Here is a 12,500-nt window from a genome sequence, read left to right on the forward strand (position 1 = left end):
TCAGGTCAAGCTTTGTCACAGGGGGCAGCAGGACACCCCTACAGGACACAGTAATACAGGACTTTATGCATTTGGGTCATGTGTGAACACCCCTCATTTGTCAATCGACTCTTTCCTCCCTCTCTCCCACTTCCATCTGCTATCTCTCTCTCTCTCTCTCTGTAGACCATGATGAATGTGAGGTGTACGGGTCGTGCAGTCAATCCTGCGCTAACACGTATGGCTCGTACAGATGCAGTTGTGCAGATGGTTATACCCTCCAGGCAGATGGAAGGTCCTGTACAGCCAAACATGGTAAGTGTATGTGTGTGTGTGTGTGTTTGTGTGTGTGTGTGTGTTTGTTTGTGTGTGTTTGCATACACATGACATGCATGTGTATCTGTATCTGTGTGTGTGTGTGTGTGTGTGTGTGTGTGTGTGTGTGTGTGTGTGTGTGTGTGACACGAGAGTCTCTATGCGTGTGCACTCTGCATTAGGCCTACACATCATTTACGGATATGCAAATAATTTACTCCCTCCAGCTTGCTGTATGAGAATAACCGTTATAAGTTTCAGAAAGACAGAGGCTTCATATTGGGTTACAGGCTGAAAACCTCACACCACAAACTGACATCTCCATCTATAAAGAGCAAGATGCAGTATGCATATGTCAAATAGATCACAAATGCAATGCATAATAAATTGCAGTACTTCCAGCGTTTTGGTGTATATAAAGATTTCTAATTTTCTAGATGACGCTACTGATGTGGGTATTGCCGGCTTCTTCTAACAACATGAATTGTAAATATGTTGAGGCTGGAAATGGAGAGAGCCTGTAACAACACCCTTGTTTTCCAGTGTAGTGCCTGTCAGATATAAACAGGCACAGATATCTGTTTCTTATTTCACAGCGATCACGATTGAACCTCCGCCTTTCTACAGTACCCCCTGCGGTCTGTGGGAACGCCATTAAAGTCGACCGTGAAGGGCAAAACATGAGGAGATTCCCATACAAACACACACACACACACACACACACACACACACACACACACACACGCACACGCACGCACACACACACACACACTTCACACACACATTGCCTTAGTTATTTACTATAATAGCCTCTGGTAAGTTGAAATAGATTTTTCCTGGAAGCAGCCAGCAGCATGAGGCCTGTTCTACTGGAAGTGTTGGGGAAAGCACATGCACAGACAGCAGATAACAGGAGACACTGGGGATTAAGCTAACATCTATTCTCTATCTCTCTATTCTTATCTCTTCTCCTACCTTTCTCTCTGGCACTATCTCTTGTTCTCCCTCTCCTTCACTCCTTCTCTGGCTTTTCCTCTTCTCCTCCACTCTCTGTCTGCTTCATTCACTCTCTCTCTCTCTCTCTCTCTTTTTTTCTCTCTCTCTCTCTACTTCTCTCTGTTTTATCTATCAATCCCTTCTCTGTCCCTATTTTATTCCCTCTCTCTCTGTTTCGCCCCCCCCCCACCCTCTCTCTACCTCCATCCATCTCTCTCTCTCTCTCACTATCTCTCTACACACACACACACACACACACACACACAACACAGAGAGAGAGACTCCCCTAAAGGACGGTTGTCCTGTGTCTTTATCTGCCCCCCCCTGCACTGATTACTTGCCTAATGGCGCTGCCATCCCGCAACCGCTGCTCTCTGTTGGCCAGGAATCCAATCAGCTGTATCGCCCCCATCTCCACTGTTGTAATTGGACCCGAAAGGAGCACCTGCATCACCACGCCATTTTGGGGGAATTAGTTCACAACCTTATTAGCTAAAATGAGCTGCAATGGTTTTTAATTGTGACTTTGGAATACAACACATCATCCGTTTCGGATAATGATCCACGCAACTGGTAGAACTGCACTGATCCACAGCATGTGTCAACAGTGTTCTTTAACAGTTGGCCCCAGAACTGTTTCAGCCAGAACTGTTATGATACACTAACATGTGGGGCCCTGAGTCGTTCCAGTATTAAACTCCAGTAAATATGAAAGCGAGCCTTTTGTGCTAAAGCCTTGCGATGCCCACGTGCATTCAATATCTTCGCCTGCATGTCTGGTCTGTTGGCCTTGTTGGTTGGTTGGTTTGTTCCGGTGGGAACGAGACACAATGCCCCAGCCCATAACTCTGCCGAGAGCACACCCGCCCTGCTGCAGGTAGCACTCAGCCTTGCCTTTAATCAACATGACTGTTTTCCTACCAGGAATAAACCGAATATCATTACCCATAAACTTAACCGCAACCCTGGTGCCCAACCGTATTAATATTAATTTAGCAGAAAGAGGTTGCGGCGCAGAAGTAACTATGGGCTTTCCATTAGTTCATGCATATAAATCTTTGGTAGATCCCCTTTCTCCCCCCGCAATCAGATGGGGCTCGATAGAGTATGAAAATTCCATTTAGTGGTTGAATATGAAATGCTATATCTTTTGTCCAAAACTTTGTGGAAAGAAAGGGAGGTGAAGACTTTTCTATTACATATTTTACTATTCTATTTCATTTGCCGCAGGTCTGGTGCACTGATGACATTTTGTTTTGATTTGTTTTCCAATTGACAACCAATTACTTCTTCACTCTTGCACACTTTGAAAAGGAAACAATTAGCGAATGGGTTACGTGACCTTAATCATCGATTTTCTTTCTTTGTTTCCAGTGCTTTACGTAAAATCTGGACAGAAACAAACATTTAGCCCACAGCAATAGGCCTTCCCCTTCCCTTCTCACAACATAACAACCACTCAGGGACTAACAATGGCAAACACAGGAAATGGACTACAGTCCACCACACATCCCATGTTTTCTCTTGTGTGTGTAATAATCCATATTGTGAGTGTATCGTTTGTGTGAGATGTGAGCACATGGTTTCGGTCAGGAGCCCAGAGTATGGGCCAGAGTATGGCCTTCTAGTTGTTGTTTCTATCTTGTGCTTTATGAAGAGATTTCTTTCAGTTTCAAGTAGAGCCAGACGAACATATGCAAACACATAAAGAGATGCACACACTGGCATTAACACACACACACACACACACAAGGACATATGTTTCTGCACAGACACATATACCACACACACACACACACACACACACACACACACACACACCTCAATTTCTCATATGCACATACAAACACACGTATACATGCATACAGTCTTTAAACTACGCCACAACAAAGCAAAAAAATAAGCCAGAGGGAAAACCAAAAAGCCCCTTGCGTAACTCCCAGTGAGTAATTGCAAGCTTCTTCTTCAGCAGGCTTTTGAGGGATAACCCTCGCTTGGTGAAAAAGAGTTTTCAACTTGGACACAATGATGTATGGCTTTTGTTAGCGTGCTAGCCCCTGAGTCAAAGCTCTCCAGTGGATGACTTATGGTTTCTTTTGAAGCCCTGAGCTTAAAACAGACCTTCTGTCGGCCTAGCAGTAACCAGCGCCAGGTCCTAGATTTGGTGTCAGATGCGTAGGATGATGCCTTGGTGCACGGTGCTAATAGTAAGCACATTTGGATGAGAAAATACGGCATCGAAGCTGCTGAAATTGCTGGTTGCTTCGCTCCCATAAATCACCTGGAGGGCATTACTTTCAATGTAATATATGTACATTCTAAACCACGGTACATGTTTTATTGTATTGCCTACCATGCTAATTCTGCAGGTGCAAAAAGACACTAAAATGTATACATTACAGAAATTAAGAAGCAAACAAATTACTGACCAATTTTATCTTATTTTGCAACTTTTGAAACAGCAGCTACTTAAATACCCAGATGTTCACAAACGTATGCTTTGGCCAGTAACTGCATAGAGATATTTACATGTGACTTACGTAAATTAGTCTACTAAAGCAAAGGGAGTCTCACTGCTCACTAAGATCTCACTGCTGATTGCTGCAAACCCACCCAAACCAACCCAAAAATACTTGACGCAGCTCATTGGCAAAAACACAAGTTGATACTGTAATTGGATTTCTCCTAATCTTTTGATCTGTGGTCCGTAAGGAGGAGTGGGTTATCTCTCTCTCTCTCTCTCTCTCTCTTTCTCACACACACACTGGACACACACACACACACACACACATACACCTGTATGATTTCCCATTTTACGGTCCCTTGGCGGCCGTCTCTGTCACTGAAGCTTGAGTGTGTGACTGGGTGTCAATCAGATTGCAGCCAGCTCAGTTCAGTTCAATTCAATTCAATTCAATTCAATTTAGTTAAATTAAGTAACACAATTCAAGGTTGCTTAATTAGTAAGTTTTGTTCTGTATAGTAAGGACAAAAAATTATGTACTTATTGTAACATAATGAGAATATGAGAACTCTCTCTCTCTTTTTCCTGCTCACTATCTCTTCCCCCCATCTCCTTTCCTCCTGTCAGAGCCGGGTGGGGCCCCTCCAGTGCTCCTGCTTGGTACGACGGATGGTGTGTCAGTGGCCCAGCTGGATGGCTCACCGCTGCAAGCACTGAGGCGTCTGGATGGAAACGGCACCGGCGGCCTGGACTTCAGCGCCGATGACGAGTCTGTGTGCTGGGTGACGTCATCCGGCGAATCGACGGGCACGCACCTCCGCTGCGGACGCTTGAAGAAGCTCAGCGGTGTCTGGGGGGAGAGGGAGGTCAAGACCACACAGAGCCTGCGGAGTGAGTGGACAGGGCGAGCACACTTGGCGAGCCAGCCAGCCCCACATCACAAATGCCTCACACTCTAAATGAAACAGCAAAGTGATTAACTACGTACAAAATAACACACATTTTCTAAATTGTATAGTTACACTATAATATGGCATGATATCAACTCTGCATATATGTCTCCGGAAAAATAACAATCAGAGCACATCATTTTAATACAGCGATATGTGCTTCTTAAAATTACTGAAGGAGGTTATCATCTACAGTATGAGATCGAAGAAGATAGGACTGATTTAGAGACGAGAGACATTAGCTTTGTTATGAATCCATTCTTTTCAAGTAAATTTGATATTTATAATGTAAATGTATTGATATGTTCCTCCAGGAATGGTAATCTATCCATCAGTTGGAAAAATAACACAGGCAAACCTGAAGACATTATTATAAAACTTATTTGCAGTAATGGCGAGAGGAAGGAAGAAATCTATCAAGTGTTCAGTGTAAACATGTATGGGGGCAGTTGATGCAGCTCTTAGTGAAAATGTATACATTTCTACCATCTGCATGCATTCATCTCAACGCTAAAATGTTGTTTTAAGAAAGCATGTTTGATCACAGTCTCTGTAATTGCCTGCCAGTATTCTCTAATTCTAACCCCCCTCCCCTGTCTTTCTCTTTATTGATTTTTTCATCTCTCTGAGACAATACTTAACAGACATTTTATAATGCACCCCCTTTCTTGCTCTCTCTCTTCCAGTTAACACATTCAATGTTTTAATGGGGTCTACTTGTCCAAAGGCTCTCCTTCCGAGCCAACCGCAGCCTTTTTGATTCCATACATTTCAACAACTTCACAGCATTGCTTTGTACTGTCAAGCATGAAAACCCCACAACAATGATGGACTCTTTAAATTAACCCTTAAAGGTGTGATGGAAAATTAAGCAATAACCCCCTAGAGGCCGTAGGTTACGCTGATTCTACAACAGCTAAGGGGTGTTGTTAGGCACGACGCGCTAGCAGTGAACGTTCTAAAATATATCTGGGTTCATTGAATTCGACATAGAATTTTAGAACCTTCAACTGTTGCGGAACGGAATCTTATGTTAGAATGTTCAAAAACCCACACCTTGAAGGGTTGACCAGGCTTTGTCCTTCACAGCCTCTCCTAATGCTATCAATGACCATGGTGGTCACAGTTTAAAGGCATTACTCATTTCCTTCTGAAGTATTGCTTCATATTTCAAAGGCTGTGAACCAAACTCGCAATCTTCAGAATAAATAGTAAAGACAGTTTATCATTCAGACCTCCTACCACCAACTGTCTGAGGATGTATTGATGCCAATGTGTTTTTATTGGAGACAGGATTGTCTCACTGGAAATGTTTTTTTTACTTCCCAAGAGGCAGGAACAACTATGTGTTTTTTTCTCTCAAGGTTCATTGATTCCTCATGAAGTCTTCCTGTTTCCTTTTATAGATGTGGAGCATATGGCCATAGATTGGTTCACTGGAAACTTCTATTTCATGGACCGCGTGAGCGACAGGATATTTGTTTGTAACTCGGCAGGAGACACGTGTGTGACTGTCATCGATGTGGACCTGGTAAACCCAAAAAGCATGGCTCTGGACCCATCCGTAGGGTGAGTACATGGGTCCACACATTATTAGTTGAAATTCATACAACAGCTAGGTCTGGTTGAACTATTTATTAATTTCTGATTGGTCAAGGGGCATCCCAGAGGGGAAATATCCCAGAACATGGTAGGACAAAAACGCAAAATAAACAATAGAAAACACAATATAATGTATTTGAACTCAGTTAGTTGGTAGTAGAATGGTTGTATAATTGGCAACTGCAGTTTTAGGAAAACATGTTCACATTATTTTATTTTAATATTATTTTTGAGAACATATTTTTGTTTCAAATCATCTGCTTTTATTTTATTTGTTGAACAAAAATCACATTTGTGGACAGATGGACATTTTTAATTCTCAGTGATGAAGCAAAACTTTCATTCCACAGAGGAATGAAAGAGGAACGACTCAAAAGAAGCCACACAGAAAGATTTCATGAGTCATGATGTTCTCTCATCAAAAATGAGCATGCAGCTGGAAAACACTGAATATTCAGCTTAGCACACCAAATATTTGCTTTCCTGCTTCGCCAATTTGTTGTAGATAGTCCCTGACGTTAGAACCTCATCAACATGCACTGACATCCTTCAGTGCCCCGCTGATGCTAACCTGTTGTCCCAACCCCATGCCTGAATTCTGTAATATTTCTTTGTTTTTGTTTCAACGTTTCGCAAACAAACACAAACTTCAAAGTGAACAAAAACTTCAACTGAGCCAATGGATGTGTCTGGAACTCAGAGCTGAGGAATACCTGCCTATGGAGTCTAGCCTACTGTAGTGTTTTCCCTTATCTTTTTTAAAAGTTTCTGCCCTTTAAGTAAGCTCAAACCACTATTCCATAAGAGTGAAGGTTATTGACATTTCTAGAAGTTTCTGCTCTTAAAGGAGATAGATGTACTCAGACCCCTCACCCTGCGATGTTTGTGGAGGCAGAATGATATGCGTCTATAAAGCGGAGAGATGGACTGAAGGAGATTTTTGCTGGCTTGCCAGTGCTGATGGCTGAAGTACGGTTAGGAAGTAAACAGTGCCTCTCTTTCATCTGTTAGAGGCCATGGCCAAAGCTATTCATCAGGGATACCTTTCATACCTTTGTCAGTGCTGAAGTTGGTAGTTTATCTTCTGTTTGTGTGTGTGAGAGAGAGAGTGTGTGCTGTGTGCATATGTGTGTGTGTGTGTGTGTGTGTGTGTGTGTGTGTGTGTGTGTGTGTGTGACTTTGTTGAAGCACCTGTACTGCTTCTTAGGAGGCAAGCGTGTCTGTTCAATTTTGGACAACACACACACACACACACACACACACACACACACACACAGTACTATATTCTGCACAAGCTGCCAGGAGTATACCACTCCAAGGCATGAGTGTAGTATACAGTAGACAAGCTGCCACGAGTATACCACTCCAAGGCATGAGTATAGTGTAGTATAGTACAAAAACAGGGTCTCTCTCCCCATCTTCCCTTCCTCCCTTATCTCTCCTCTCTCTCTCTGTCCTCTCTCTCTTCACTATTGGGCACAATCACTCTCTCCCTCATGCTTTCTCACTTCCCTTTCTTCTTTCTCCTCCTTTCTCGCTCTCTCTCTCTCCTGCAATCAATCTCTCCCCATGTAATTTGTTTCTCTATCTCTCTCCCTCTCCCATTCCCTCCCTCCCTTCCTTCATCTCTCTCTATCCCTCTATCTCCTGCTTCTTCCCTCTTCCTCCCTCTCTCTCCCTCCCTCTCTCTCTCTCTCTTTTCCCTCCCTCCGTCTCTCTCTCTATCTCTCTCCCTACCTCTCTCCCTTCCTCCCTCCTTCCCTCTCTCTCTCCCTCCCTTCCTCTCTCTCTAATTGGTGAGACATGGCTACAGCTGTTTGTGTGCGGGAGGCTGTGAGTGCAGGAGGACGACTGGCAGTCTGGAGCAACGGAGTGAAAACACAAGAAATTGGGAATTTGTGGTTTCAGCGCAGCGTGCGACACTGTGTTTATGGACTCTTTTCAAGCTTTGCAGCTCAGACTTTTTTTTCATTATTTTTTTTCTCCTTTTCTCTCTCTTCAACTGTTGAAGACTGTTGTTCCTTGAAATTTCCCCATGGGGATCAATAAAGTATCTATCTATCTATCTATCTACCTATCTATCTATCTACCTATCTATCTACCTATCTATCTATCTATCTATCTATCTATCTATCTATCTATCTATCTATCTAACTGTTGTTGTGTTGTGACTTCCCTTGCTATTAATATGAAAAAGGAAGTTAAAGTGCATGAAATTGCTGTGAGGGAGGATCTGAGGAGGGAAGTGTGTGTTCCTTCAGTTTGAACTAGGCGTCCCAGGAGGGGGAGTGTGGCAGGGCAAACTTTGCTTAACCTAGCCTCTGACAGTAGTTAGCTTCCTGCAGAGCAAACCAAACAGTGTGGGTAGAAGAACGACGGGGGAATCGACTCTCTCTGTGTTCCTCACCTGATATCCCCAACCTTAATGTGATTGAGTGCAGTATGAGAGGATCTCTCTCTCTCTCTCTCTCTCTCTCTCTCAATTCATCTTATACACGTAAATGTATCCTGGTTGGATCTCACAATGACTATAGTGTTTAGCCGTATTCTACTATACAGTCATGCTGTAATTCACAGTCTTGCTATGGTACTATATATGGTACGTACCCATGTTGGCAATTATTGTGTTTAATACAATGCTAGTCAATATGAAGCTCATTAACCCTCTAATGCCTTGCATTATTGAATGCATTTGTGTGCACCCACAACAAGATTGTGCACTATCAGTACTGTAACATAGATTTTAGCTTCGGACTGGTAGGGTGAGAAGGATTTAGTAGTGGTGTCAACAATAATCGATTTGCCGATGCATTGCAATGCGGGGCATGCACGATTCAGCATCGATGCGGCAACGTGCCATAATCGATTATGTCACTGTTTATTTTCTGGCCTTGAGTGGACAATAAAGTTGTGAAGTTTCAATTACTTCTGGGGGCATTTCCGGAACAACGTTGTAGTGACATGCGCAGCCTGTAGCTACATGCTAAGCGGCAGCACTAGTTAGCATAACAACAACACTAAAGAATCAAGATGACGGAGGGAGATGAACACGATAGTCGGGTAATTAAAAACGCAGCCAAAGCTTGGAAAGCGGACATCTGGGCACATTTCGGATTCTACGAAGTTAATGGGAAACTAGACAAGACGTACGCGGTGTGTAAAACCTTCCACACTAAAATCAAGCACGTTGGCAATACAACTAACTTCACGAACCATGTCGATCATTGGCATCTTGAGTTGGCTTCGTTACTGTGTGTACAGTATGTGCAGGGTAGGAATTTCACGACGGCCATGGCCATCGTTGCCCGAGGTGGCCATGATGCCCCTTTGAAAATCAGAGGTTTACAGGCCACGGTGGCCTTGGTGTCCCCTTCTTTTGATATTCTGTTTTGCGTCCGACTAATAACGATTTTTATTTAGCCTATGGCTTGTCAAAATAAGCATTCACAGCGCAAATTAATTTAGTCTTTTACGCAGTGGAGAAAGTGACAGCGCACGGCAAGAAAGAAAGTGCATCCAAATTCACCCATTCTTCTTAGTTGAACTACTCGCAAACGAGCCTACTCATCACACAGACATCACAAGTAGACTATCACATCACATGAAAGAACTTTTTCTCAGCTTTTAAACGATGTTAGCCGTTAATTGCTGTGGTAAACGGTTCATGAGAAAAGTAAATATATATATATATATATATAGAGAAAATTAATTATATATAAATATAATTACATTTAAACGAACCATAGCGTTGTATCCCCTCCCCCTCCCCCCTGACTCGAGGTTGCCAAACCCGATGCCGAAACACTACTGACTTTGTGCTTAGTAGATAGGTAGAGGGTGGCGCATCAGGCCAAAACACAACATGACATGACAAAACACATCAGTTGAGGGCTGCAACTTCACTTTTTAAATGACAATATCCTGGCAGGACTACTGCTATCAGTGATATAAGTATTTGAAATGAACATGATTTCTTAATGTCTAGTGACATATCAGGGCCATTTTATGATTAATTGAAATACATTTCTTACATACGGTTCCTTTAATCATAAATTCTACTGAAGGTTCTGCGCCCATCTCCCTACACATTCATATCGGTGGGACACTTTACAAACCCTTCGTTCAACACATAACAAACCATATATCAGAATAAACAGCTGACCTTACCGAACAGAAAGGTGTAAAGCAGTCCCCTGTACAGTTAGCCGTTCCAGAGTAATCCAGCTTTAAGTTTTACAATGTGTTTAAATTATTAAACTTACGGTATTAAAATGCCATATCCAATACCCTGTACCATTCAATTTTATTTGATTTAATGATATTTATGTCAAAGATACAGGAAAGTGATAATACACACATAGCAGCCAATAAAATCTTTTGTTCAATATCTGACTGCTTGTATTGCCACATGACCTCAAAATTTGCCTTGTTGTGTGCAGTAGAATTTTGATGCATCGCAATGCATCGTTACCTGGTGAATCGTAATCGAATCGAATTGTGAGGGCAGTGCCAAAGCACACCCCTAGGATTTAGTGCTGCAATTCCCTCTCCCAGAGAGAAAAAAAAAACCTCTCTCTCATAACTTTTCTCTAGCAGTTTCTGTGACCTTTCAATCTTTTTTGGTGATGGCGGCTTTGAGAGTGACGTGTGGCTGACTGCTGACAGGTCCACAGTTGACGCAGCAGTCCCCCTTTGCTTTCTATCATCTCCTGTCTTAAGGCCTTGTGGAGGTGTGTGTGTGTGTGTGTGTGTGTGGGTGTGTGTGTGTGTGTGTGTGTGTGTGTGTGTGTGTGTGTGTGTGTGTGGGTGTGTGTGGGTGAGTGTGTGTGGGTGCCTCAGACACACAGAGAGACCTTTTGTGTGTCTTCAGTGCAACCCTGAAGGGCTGATGATAAGGGGTCAAAGGTCACTCCATCCCTCAATCCTTTTTTGTTTTGATTTTCTGACTTGCTGGATTGACTGGGCTTTGTTGCTGCTGACTAGCTATCTGGGGCTACTCACCCCCCCCCCACACACACACTCACACCCACACCCAAACACACATGTACATGGACAGACAGTCACACACACTCACACTCACACCCACACCCAAACGCACATGTACATGGACAGACAGTCACACACACAGACACACTCATACACAGACACACACGTACATACAAACACACACACACACACACACACACACACACACACACACACACACACACACACACACACACACACACACACACACACACACACGCACACACACACACACACACACACACACACACACACACACACACACACACACCCACACACACACACACACACACACACACACACACACACACACACACACACACACACACACAAACACCCTCTGTCTACAGACTTATCAAGCCCTTTACAGTATATGATCAGGGCTAATACAGCACTCATTTTAAGCAAGTCTTTGTGGACCTGCAGAGTTGCATAACTCCAACTCCTCCTCAACTTTGTTTGCCACTCTTTGTGACCCTCTCCCTCTCCCTCTCCCTCTCCCTCTCCCTCTGCCTGTGTCTGCTGTTATGCAAGCCTCCCCTGCCAGCCTGCCTCTGTGTCTGTGTCTTCATCCGCTGACGCTGGTGATGGCGTCTGAATCATCACTTGACCTAGGGATCCTGGTGAACATTGACATGCCTATGTGTCCAGGACCTTCTTATCCGGACCCACATGTGTCTGGAGTTGTGTTTGGAGGTGATAACGTTCTGTGGCGTGGGGGAGGCACCCAAACGGTTATGCTCTGAACTGGGCTTGACAAATGCTGTCCACCACATCCATTCAACGTGCCATTTTCTCTCCATATGGTTTTATTCCATTCTTTCTATCTGCCCTCTTCTCTTCTCTTCTCTTTTCTTCTCTTCTTATATTCTATTCACTCTTCTCTTCTCTCCTGTTCTCTTCTCTCCTCTTCTCTTCTCTTCTCTTCTCTTCTCTTCTCTTCTCTTCTCTTCTCTTGTCTTGTCTTGGTTTCTCTTTCTCTTATCTTTTCTTTTCTTCTCTTCTCTTCTCTTCTCTTCTCCTTTCCTCCTCTTCTCTTCTATTGTTCTATTGCACCGTTCTCTCTGCTCCCTCCATCGTGTTGTGAGCGGGGTATTGGGTTGGCACTGGATTGGAGTGCTACGGCTGCAGGCTGAGGGAGATAGCTGAAGCCGCGGCTGATTGGGTTC

At 43.5% G+C, this 12,500-nt stretch overlaps 1 protein-coding gene across 11 annotated transcripts in view; it reads left to right on the plus strand.

The window, feature by feature from the left end:
- Positions 1-12,500, plus strand: part of LOC125291559 (low-density lipoprotein receptor-related protein 1B-like) — a 344,912-nt gene that overhangs the window by 122,791 nt on the left and 209,621 nt on the right. For 10 of the 11 annotated variants that reach the window (XR_007193020.1, XM_048238358.1, XM_048238347.1 and 7 more), the window contains 3 exons: positions 166-294; positions 4,382-4,645; positions 6,111-6,273. Coding sequence is in view for 10 of the 11 variants with exons in the window: in XM_048238358.1 (XP_048094315.1) it covers positions 166-294; positions 4,382-4,645; positions 6,111-6,273 (556 nt within the window). In the remaining variant the exon portion in view is untranslated. The remainder of the gene's footprint in view (positions 1-165; positions 295-4,381; positions 4,646-6,110; positions 6,274-12,500) is intronic. The other variant, XM_048238355.1, reaches the window with a different exon arrangement.

Source organism: Alosa alosa, chromosome 3 (genome assembly GCF_017589495.1).
Source record: "Alosa alosa isolate M-15738 ecotype Scorff River chromosome 3, AALO_Geno_1.1, whole genome shotgun sequence".
In the NCBI taxonomy this organism is placed as follows: Eukaryota; Metazoa; Chordata; class Actinopteri; order Clupeiformes; family Clupeidae; genus Alosa; species Alosa alosa.